The 12,100-nt window shown below is 32.2% G+C and overlaps 1 protein-coding gene across 1 annotated transcript; it reads left to right on the forward strand.

The window, feature by feature from the left end:
* Positions 1 to 10,949: 10,949 nt before the first annotated feature.
* Positions 10,950 to 11,642, forward strand: LOC132279505 (uncharacterized). Its single transcript, XM_059781490.1, is given in 2 exon segments — positions 10,950 to 11,152; positions 11,154 to 11,642. Coding segments are annotated over 2 exon segments (288 nt in total). The 5' UTR covers positions 10,950 to 10,967; the 3' UTR covers positions 11,257 to 11,642.
* The last annotated feature ends 458 nt before the right edge of the window (positions 11,643 to 12,100 follow it).

The raw sequence follows: 12,100 nt of genomic DNA on the forward strand, positions 1-12,100 counted from the left end.
GAACATAGAATACAATGAATCCTAACTTAAGCTCTAAGTAAAAGAGTCTACAAAGCGGAAGTCACACAACGAAAGATACCCTAGGGACACTTGAACCTGGAGTGCTCTGATACCAACTGTAATACCCCATAATTTCGGAATACGGGTTAATCAAGTCTGCGCACAAAATCAGGGGATATCAAAACAATTAAAGTATTTCAAACAAGCACAGAACACAAAAGATGAATAATAAAGAATAAATAAACCGCTGAAGAAAAACTAATAAATAAATTTTAATTAATAATTCTCCAACAATTACAATCCGGGAATCTTGTAACTCAAGGACCCTTCAAAACATTATCCAATAATCTAATACTACTTAAAAGTACACAAGATGAATAGATGAAAGACAGTCTCCTAGTTGCGGATCCTCAACCTCGAGATTGGAACTTCTAATAGCCTGAAAAAAATAAATCGTGGGTTAAACCCTACGAGCAAGTTCTCTCTATCAGACCTCTGAAATCCAATAAAAAGATCATCTTTGACCAAAGCCAATCCTAATAAAGCTTTTATCTTTAGTACACCATGATATGCATATATATATATATATAATTATATATACTACATTAGTCACATCTATTACTAGGTTCATTAAATTTAAAACTATTAAACAATGATTAAATTAACAATTATTCCAAGACCAATCCACAATTCATATTTCTTTTAAAAAGAAACTCCATTAACCATAATTCCATTATAGATAACTGTTTAATCATTTAAACAATCAATTATAATCAAAGGAAAATTATATTAAATTTCAATACCCGATAATGATTTTTATTCACTAAATCACACAGCTAATATCTAGGCTTTGACAAATCATCCATGTCTCTCTCAGTATTATTTTATTGCTATATATAAAATAATATACTAACCTTTAAACATTAGATTATTCTAATGTAATCCTAATCCAACTGATACACACAATAACTGTAGATGGAATTTTAATCATCTAGCACATAACAATTTAATTACGCTTTGACAAATCAACCATGCCCTTATAAATATATTTATTTATATATTGACAACTCAACCATGCCTCCTTAAGTATAATTATTTATACTTTGGCAATTCAACCATGCCTACAAAAGTATATTTATTCATACATTTAATTAGCAATTCATCCATGCGTCCCATGTATGTATTATATTCATACAAATATTTATGTAATATTTTTAATCCTTTGGCAATTCATCCATGCCTACACCTTAACCATGAATCACTTGAAACTTAACAATACGCTAAATCATACATAACTATCTCATGCATATTATACGCATATCATTGATTTAATAATCAACCTATCAAGATACAACAAATAAGAATGATAATATTAATCATTTTAAATGATATATATTTATATATATACCTACACATATATTATTTAATATATATATATATATGTGTGTGTTTAACACCTTCCTTAATAATCCTTAATTATTTAAAATCAATATACATATATATTTTTATATATATATATATATATATCTATATACATATATATATATATAATTATTTATATATGCGTATATATAGTTTAATTCGTTTATGAGTTGTATAGAAGGATGAATATATATATATATATATATATATATATATATATATATATACACACACACACACACACACACACTTCCCTTCATAACAAATTATTAATTTATTATATTTACACAAATTAATGCTACTAAATATGTCAGAAATAGTTTTCCCTAAATACTCCATACCGGTTTAAATAGTTTTCCGACACCGTCTCACTAAAACATAAATATCTCTTATTAGGATGAGAATCTGATAATGAAATTGGTACCATTGGAAAGAGGACAAAAAATCCTTAAATTTGAGCTCAAAAATAACCCAATTTCGATTTAAGATGACTAAGTTATGACCGTTTTAATTTTATATCACAAACAGACAAAATAATTGGCTAAGCTCAAACACTACTGTGAGCGCGCCCACACTTAATTAGCTCACTTGAGCTCATACAAACGCACCCACACCAGATTAGCTCACTTGAGCTCACATGTATGCACCCATACCAGATCAATCTTCTGTTGACCAAACTTAATCCATGGTCCAGATTCACATGCGCACTCTTTTATGTACACCGTAATGCACCGAATCATTCCACTTATATTTAAACTATTCCAATGGCATAGATCAGTGATGTAACCTTTTACTATGCATTCTACCACACTAGATCATACCTCGAATCACTGAATCCATCTCCTGATTTATGCGCCGATTCACACCGAGTGCATAAAATTAATTTAAAATTTAATAAAAATAATTCTAAAATAAATTTCAGAATATAAAAAAATTACAAAACAAATTCTAAAAATATTCTGAAAAGTACAGAAAAATTCCAGAAAATATAAAAACCAAAATTAATCCTCTTGGGTCATAGTTCCACCTATACATTGATTTTAATATATATATACAACACCTACATATACAAATAATATCCAATAATCCAAAATTAAAAATATATAATAATTCATACTTTTAAATAATCATATCTAAACATGATTTAATAAAATAAATTAACTTGATGCTTTTAATTAATCCAAATTAATAATTTAATTAAAGCCTTAGTGCTTAAGGTGAAATCCTTATGGGTTCTAAGAGGAAAAATAGAGAAAACTTGTCTGAAGGTTCCGAAACGAAACCAACGCTTCAAGCCTTGACTGTTTCTTTCAATTCCGGCATCCTCTTTCTCAGATCCGGCATCCTTCTTGTCAGCCCTCTCTTCTTCTTTCTCCGCCTCTCTTAGTTTTCTAATGTGACAAATTTTTTTATCGATAAAACCTTAAGTGTATATTTATACACATTAATACCTAATCCTATTCAAATAATGACTATTAAATAAAAGGAAACTAATAATCATTAACTAATATATATATCTAGACACACATATTATATATAATATATTTATGCATATTACATTCCATAATTAATTATTAATTAATTAAATCATATATACCTATATATATCCATAAATATATACATATCTATATATATAGTCTTCCATAACACTTATTAATTAATTATATTTATGTATAATTAAATATATATTTATAATTATACACAAAAATGATAATTTAAAGAATCATAAAATCATGGGCTTTATTAATTAACCCAATAAGGCTTCATTCAAGCCTAAGACCATATCCTTTGATCCAACTTTCCTTAAGCTCAATCCAATTAATTTAAATAAATAAAATAATTAAATAAACACTTAAATGAAAAAAAAAAAACTAATTACACTATGCACATAAACAGAACAATAAATTACAAACAAGTTATACTATACCAATAAAATCAACACACCAACAATTCAATTAATAATTAAGCACACAAATAACAATCATCATATCAATAATTCACGAAATATAAATAAAATAAAATAATTAATCTAAGCACTCAATAAAATAAATTAATTAAAAATTAAAATAAATGCAATTAATTCAAATTGAATCAAATAAATTATTTAAAAATAAAATAAAAATAATTAATTCCAATTAATAAATCCTTTAAAATATCGGGGTATTACAGGGCATAACTTTCTGCTCGGGACTCGTTTTTTGACGCCGTTTCTTCCGTTGTTCATATTTTCTCATTTTGAATCTTTTTTGTTCATGGAGTTTTGCCGTTTGAGCGCGTTTGCTCAAAATTCACTTTTCCAGACCTAGCGGGGCCCTTTCGGGGCAGTTTTTTAGACTTATTATAAATAGGATGTCCTAAAGTGAAAAATCAGATATTGGTCATCTTCCCCACCTCTCTTGGCCGGATCTTCTAGCAGCCATGGCTGCCACTTTCTCTCTCCTCCTTTGGTCCACTTTTCCTTGGTAGAAATCCTTCAGCCTTAGCATTTATTGCTTCCCTCGACGTGCTCTACCTTTTGCCCTTATTAGAATCCATTTCCGACGATTTTTCGAGTTCAGGTTTGGAGTCAAGTTGAGATTTTCATGGGGCTTCTTGCAGATTCTTATTCACGGTGTTGTCCCCGACAAAACCTCTCGGTATCGTCGAATTCGGAACATTTTTATTTTGGTGGGCCTTTGGGATTTTCATCTCAAATTGAGGTAGAAGGTGTTATAGGTTTAATTCTTGTTATATAACATGCTATTGATGCTTATACAACTTGATTGCATGCTTAAATATGAAATCTAGAGATTTTATTTTTTAATTGTCTTGTATTGAATTTGATTTTCCCGGTTGCTTATGACTTGTTTTAAACATGTAGCATGGTAATATAATGTTCTATAATATGGTCATTGACATATATTAAATTGAGGAAATTTGAACAAGTATTAAAGATTTTATTTAATATTTATCTTGAATAAAATATTAAATCATATGACCTTAACTAGCTTAAAATCAATATGTGTTAGCATATTAAATTAGACCTTAGCATGCTCTCCAACATAGTTGAATTTGAAAGTGATTGGAGGTGTTTTAAAAATTAGTAATTATTAATTAATTTGCCCCGAGTACACTATTCACTCTATTTAAATTCCGACTTGATATTCGTGACTTACATGCCATATAGCTTCACATATATTTGATTTAGAATATTTGGTTAGGTTTTCAAACCCTTCATTTAATTAAATTCCTTGTTTAAGATTTAATCCTCATGGTGATATACAACTTGGAATTGAATTGTGGCATGTTAGAAAATTAAGTTTAGGTAAAGTTGTTCACATATATTAAATTGGGATTAATTGCATGAGAATTGCAACTTTTAATTTATATTTAACTTTAGTGAAATGTTAAGTCACATCTTCTTAAATTGAATGAAATAAACTTGTAATGTGATATTACATTAGTCCTTGACATATTCTCTAAGATATGTTAAATTGAGAGTATTTGGTTAAGTTTGAAAATCTAGAGATTTTAATTAAAAGAATTAATTAAAATCTATTTCGTGGTCCCATTAGTTTAATTAAGGTTTTAACTTGATATTTGTATTGGTCATGACTTGTTTACTAGTATATATTAATTTGGGATTATCTGAAGTTACTTTAGAACTTTGGGATTTAAATTAGCATGATTTAATTAAAGTTCTACTTTGTTGTTCTAACAACCTAATTGAGTTTTAGAATGGATATAGGTGATGACTTTGCCATGTCCTTTAACATGTATTAAATTGAGGTTAATTGGAATTGAATCGGAATCTAGAGAATTTAATTGTGTTTATCTATTTAAATTCTATCAATTTGCTCCATGATCTAGTTGTGTTTTAGAAGTGGTTTCTGTATTCAAATCATGGACTTAGACTTGTTGTATATTCATTTGGTTATGTTTTGAACATTGGATAACATAGTTGCTATGTTTGTACTCATGAGAATATGTTTTCCTTATTGAATATATTGTAGCTTTCTGTAATGATTTGCACACTTTTTATTTAACATCTTTCATGCATAGCGTATAACGAATCGCACACTGAAGATTCAACATTCATCATATCATATTGTTGTGAATTTAGAGCATGTATTGTGTAGGTTTCCAAATTTGGTTGTGCTTAGTAGATAGTCGATTATCTTGCATATTCCTATTAATATATGTGTTGATGCACAACTTATTAATTTTGAAAACTTGGGGATGTCGTTGTTTGACTATGGTTAGGACGTGGTTCTAGTACGGGGGATAGTCCTTCTATATAGTCTAGTGCGCACATAGGGAAGTTACCCATGGGCTAGTAACCCTAAAGTAACTATGTTGTCGGTCTGATCCGGCGTGACGTCCCGAGTATCCATTTTGTTTGATTTCGCATTTCATTTTCAAGTTGATAACTAGATGATGTTGTAACTTGTTGTTTCTTAATTGTCGTTCCATTTTAAGTTACAGGATGTTAACTTTGCGAAATTGTGCTTTATGCGTTGTATTGGAAGTTTCAATGTTGGTTAAATTGCATCGATATTAAAAATCGTGTTTTGACGTTCTAATAAAGCTTAGGATTGATCCTATTGATTCATTTATAACTTAGATGTTAGGTAGCATGACCTACTTCTGTTGTTTTCGTGCTTTAGATTCCAAGCTAATAGCTTTAAGAAATTGTATTTTATTACCTTGTATAATATGCTTTTATGTGGTTAGACTGTATTGAAGTTGTAATTTGCTTTTTGATTATTCAGCATGGCCTAGGATGATTCCTTAGACTTATTTAGAGCATAGACGTTAGGTGACATGATTACTTTAGTTGTTTCTGTATTCGAGATTGCAAGTTAATACCTTTGAGAACCTATATCTTGTTGCTTTGTATAACGTGCTTCCATATTGTTTAAATAGCATAGATGATGTGATTTATGCTAGAAACACTCTAAGGTAGCTTAGGATGCTCCCTAAGTCTCATTTCGATATAGACGTTAGGTGGCATGAACCCCTTTAACATGTTTCACCTTAAGGTGATAAGTTTGTAAAATGCTAGGTCAATGCATGCTCATCTCCTACAAGCAGCTTTATGTTACTCACCCCTACGATATTGGGGCATATTTCAGGTACGAAGACTTGGTTCGTGAAGCCTTGCATTATTTGGATGTCGTGTAGCTTTCAAGTTTCCATTTCATGCAAATGTTAGCATGAAATGTCATTTTGTAGACTTATATGTCAAAATATGTATATTTGATTTCATGTATGTAATGTGTACTTAAGTACACTCCTTTCAATGTAATTGATATGTATGAGATGAGGCCGAAGGCCAATGACCATTATATTGTATTCTATGTACTTTTTAACTTCATGAAATATTATGAAAATCTTAAAAAATCGCAAGTCAATGCTTTACCATGGTTGCATCGGGTGTGGGAATTCTATTCTCATTCTTTCATAGGATCTTATTAATCTTGTATGAAGTGTAGCCAAGGGCCAAACGGTCATTTGATCCCGTTTTGTATTTTTGGATTCCAAGTTTTCGTTCCAAACTTCGTTTTTGGCATTTTGGCCGTTGGGGGGTCATATTTTGTATCGGCCATATTTTTGGGCCATGGACCATTGTAGCACATCTTACTAGGTAAGTTACGTTTGCGTGCATGGTCGTTTCTGGGGCAAAGCTTCTTCTTTGGTGAAATGAGCCTCTTACGGATTCATTTTACACTTTTGTTGCATATTTTGACCTAAGGGTATTTTGGAAATTTTCTTGGGCAAAAAAATTCCATTCTTCACATGATTGAATAGAAAATGTGATTTTAGGGGGGGTTTCTTCTTCGTGTTTTTCCGGGAAATGTCGTCTTGACATCGGAAATCGATTCCGAAGTTTAGCTCTCAGTTTTTTTAAATTTAGCAGCTTTTTGGACCCTCTGGACCAGTTTTCTTGGGAGGGCATTTTGGGTATTTTACAGTGCGTTTCCTTGAGAGTCACCTAGAAAACTCGATTTTGAGGGGGGTTTCTTCTTTGATTTTTTTTTCCAGAAAATGTCATCTAGGCCCTCAAATTTCCATTTTTCTCGGAAAATATTCCTGCTGCCAGGTTTTTGGGTTGCACTTTTCTGCCCGCTTCACATGTAATCGGTTAGGAAGGGTTTGGTAACCGATTAGATGGCTTGGGGCAGTGTCTTGGTTGTGTTTCTTGGTCTCCTAACCGGTTAGGAAGGTCTCCTAACCGGTTAGATGTTCATGGGTTGCCTCTTTTGGACCATTTTGCCCCTTTTTCTTCCGTAAGCCATATCTTCTTCATCCGGACTCCGAATCAAGCAATTTTTGAGTCTAAGTTCATTAATTTTTCGTTGTATTTCCAATGGTGTGCTTGGTGACACCCACTTTTAAGCTAGAAATGATGATTTTGCCCCTATGTGCATTCTTGTCCGTTTTTGAAATGTTGCTTCCGCATTTGTTTCCTTTGGGTTCCGTGACCTCATTGAGTGTCACATGGGTGTCTTAGAGATGCGTGGTATCTCTAGAGACCGTTGTTTTGTCTTTTGCTTCCGCATTTCGGGTCCGTTATTGGGTCATCTTTCGGTTCATCACTGACGCACCGGGTTGAAAAACTTGGGCCGTCACAACTGTACAGTCCAAAGTAAACCGATCCATTATGTTTGAAACAAAGTACACTGAATTTTGACTCAGGCTCACACCATATCGTTCTACCAAACACCACTAGCTGATAATCCTCTGGCTTTGCGCTGTCCCGTCCAACAGCACTTGACCTTAGGCTTATTCTTGATCTCTATAGAAGGGTTACAGGTAGATCAAACAACACTCTTCGAATGCTTTGACCCTTTCAAAGTGTGATCGCTTTTACTTATGTTCTTCAATATCTGAATTCGATATAGAAGTAGATCTGCCTTTCTCTGATCGTTGTAGATGCAAGAATTTGATCACGATAAGGATTTGAACAATACTTTAAACTCACTTTTGTGTTAATGTGTATGTTCTAGAAAGACTGATAGAGAAATCAACTTGGATTTTCTACAAAAATAAACTTCCTAAGGCTTTTATGAAGTATGAAGTTGTACAGGATAGGATTCAAAAGTTACCAAATCATGTAGAAGACCCTTGAACTGGTTCAAGAAAGGTTGAACCGGTTTAAGAATGGCAGTAAATTTTCGATGCAACTTTGAAGAGCTTGAACTGGTTCCAACAAGCTTGAACTGGTTCAAGTTTGCCAGACTTGAATCCTATGGCTCTGAAGGTTTGAAAACACTGTTTTGGTAAGATTTGAAAAAGTACCAAGTATGGAACATGTCCTAACCTTTTTAGATTTCTTCCTAAAGTGTTGTTCTTTCCTTTCTTGATGATCTCAGTAGAGTATCTTTGAACAATCTTCCAATTCCGCAGCTGAGCCCGATCTTGATATGATAACTTGAAATTACAACTCGGTCGAACTTGTTTTGACACTGAAATTTGCCAATTACAGAATTTATATCTCACATCCTGTCCATCACGTCTTGATAACAGCAATGTAACTTTCTTTGCACATGGATTTTATTTAAGTTTGTGTGCCAATGTGATGATTCAAGCCTTAAAATACATATATATATAATAATAATAATAATAATAAAAAAATGAAAATACGTATCCATGTCCTTACCAACTATCTGGGCTTGACAAAGTCATGTGCAACAGGGGGATTAATTTGATCCCATAAAAAATACTTAAAAAAAAAAATCCGTTCATATGATTACCGATTGGTGTGCACAACAAAATCTTGTAATAAGGGAATCAACTTCAAGCACAACCTCTACACCTAGCAAGTAGGCATGAAGCCGAGACTTGAAGTGAACTTCAAGCCCAGCCTCTACACCTAGCAAGTAGGTGCAAAGCCGAGACTTGAAGCGGGGGCAATTTGTAGACACTAAAAAATTCACATGATGGGTTCAAGCTATATTTTAGGCTTATCATCAATCTAGCCCATTCTGAAATATGGGCTGGTTAGCTAATTAAACAACCTAAACCCACTACAAAACATGGGTCATGGATCAACCCAAACTACTCAATTGACCCAACCCACTTTAATATGTCAATTTCAAATTGCTAACTAAACAGGCCTACTTGAAAATTAGGTTAGTCAAATAAATTAATAATTATTCTTAATATATGTACATATATAACAGGCCTACTTGAAAATTAGGTTAGTCAAATAAATTAATAATTATTCTTAATATATGTACATATATGTATATATATACACTTATGATAATTATCCAAATTATAGTTGTGATAATTATCCAAATGACTCAAATGACTATTTTGTCCCTTCATGAAGTCTATAAATAGAAGTGAAGGGGGAAGGAAAAGGGGATTCCAACATAACACTGAAACTTTGCCGAATTCTACACCCATTCACTACTTAAAGCTTTGAAGACTTAACTTTGAAACTTTGAATAGTAAGGACCATAAGCACGTTCAACAAGTGGCGGCCTTATTCAAAGAATTTCATTCAAGCGTTTGAGATTAAGCTTTTACGACTCTCAATCGAAAATCAATCCAAGTTTTCTTTATTTCTCGGAGATTTGAAGAAAGTTCATTGCAGCGGATTTAACATCAAATATCGAAGCATTTGCACCAAAGATTCAGGAGATCGAATCAGATGACATTCTTTCTTTGTAAAGAATATTATAGAGAATTACACCCACTTATTAAATGTTAATAAAATTGATTATTTGTTCCACTATTTCTATTCTTTTATTGCATATTAAGAAATATGTGTGTACAATAATAATTTGACCCAAATAAAAAATATATATATAATAATATTATTATTATCATTATTTTTTATGATATATATAAAATAAATGTCCTAATATACGTACTAATAATATCATAATATTTATTCATTAACAAAGAGTAAATAATTTTTTTTCTTTTCCTTTCATATATATATTTTTTCTATTCTTTTTTGGTCTAATCATTATTTTTTATTCTCTATTGATATTAATTTTTTTTCTTTTCTTTTTCTTTTTGTACAAAAAATTTACACTCGGATATATTGAATCGGATTATCGAATTCGATATCCGTTTATCAATAAATCGAATATGAATTCATTTTAAAAAAATTTAACGAGATCGAATCCAATTGAATAAAAAGTTTATCGAATCCAATCAAGTAAAAAGCCCTATCGAATTTGGCTCAGATCAGGCCAGATCCGGTGATACCTCTAGTGAGAAGGTCCTGAATGACTTTAATTTATTAATAAGGAGACTTCAACCCTTCATTTTTTTTTTTCGTTTCGAAAGCTGATGATATGAAAAAATAAAAAAATCATGGTATAACCTGTAAAAAAATAAATCTTCAGTACGAATTCACTGACAAGGGCTCTGAACCCCTAGGCTGGAAATCATGAAATTGCATGCCAGCAAATGCCCTGGCACACGCAGCCTCTGCCACGTTGACTAACAGACACGTGTCAAAACCTTGTAATTATATATTTAGATGCAAGTGTTTAACCTAGGTGGGTTAGATTTGGATGGAAAACAGTGAGACAAAGCCCAAAATGAAAAAGGAGGAGAAGCAAGAAGAGAAGGAAGCGGAGAGTAAGAGAGAGACTCACCAATCCCCTTATATATCAGAGATGAAGCCGGTGACCGGAGGTGCCTACGGAGGCGGAATGTACGGAACAGAGGCGGCTGCGGCCGAACAACCTCAGAAGCCGGCAATGCCACCTGCCAGCGACACACAGTGCAGATGGGCCGCTTGACCCCACAACCCAACCTAAGCATAAGCCTCCACCTTCTTCCGGTGATCGAGACATCGATATCACTGGCGAATCTTACATCCAGTAACTCATATCCATCATCTCCCTCTCTCCCCATCTCATCACTGTGACATGTGCAGTAGTCTTTTCTTTGTTATTTTATTTTTTTTTTCTTTTTGTTTTTTTTGGTATTTACGGTTGCATCTAATTCTGCATCTATCTTGGTTTTTTATTTTTGTGAAGAACTGAATGTATTTTTTTCTTTTCTTTTCTTTATATATATTTTTTTAATAAAAAAATGTGTTTTCTTGGGTGATATGAGTATTTATATTATATATTACCCTTGTGAACCTAAGTTGTGATGCTTAACCGTTGCCTTAAGCAAGCCATTAATTAGGAAACATACTATCTGAAATATTCGAGGATAGGGAAAGTTGTTAATTAACGTATTATCTGGTAAGATTGAGATATAAGATTGAGATATACTATTACGACAAGACTTTAAAAATAACGATAAGGATAAGACTAACTACTCTCATAGGTTACGACACGTTGACCTAAGCCCTATAAAAAAAGGGGTTAATCCATGTTTTAAGGTATGTATATAGTTGTTTGTTGGAGCCTACTTAATCGGTAACACACCGGTGCTTGTGGGATTACCTTTTCTTCTCTTTGTTCAGAAAGTTAGATCAGATCTAGATTGCGCAGAATCCATCATCAACACGAATAATTAAATAATAACACGTATTGTGCTAAAATGGAATAATGATACGTGACAAAATAATTTGTTGGTGCTCCCAAGGATGGCATCTTTCACATATATATTTGCTATGTGAGCAAAATTTGGAGTCAAAATTTGATAATAGAGTTGTATTTTTGTTTATCAAGTCTTGGTGGTGGTGAAAGCGTAAATAGTGAAATTCGTTGAGAAT

The sequence above is a fragment of the Cornus florida genome, unplaced genomic scaffold (genome assembly GCF_030987335.1).
Source record: "Cornus florida cultivar Cherokee Brave unplaced genomic scaffold, ASM3098733v1 CherokeeBrave_3.0.0_Hap2_Chr10, whole genome shotgun sequence".
NCBI lineage: Eukaryota > Viridiplantae > Streptophyta > Magnoliopsida > Cornales > Cornaceae > Cornus > Cornus florida.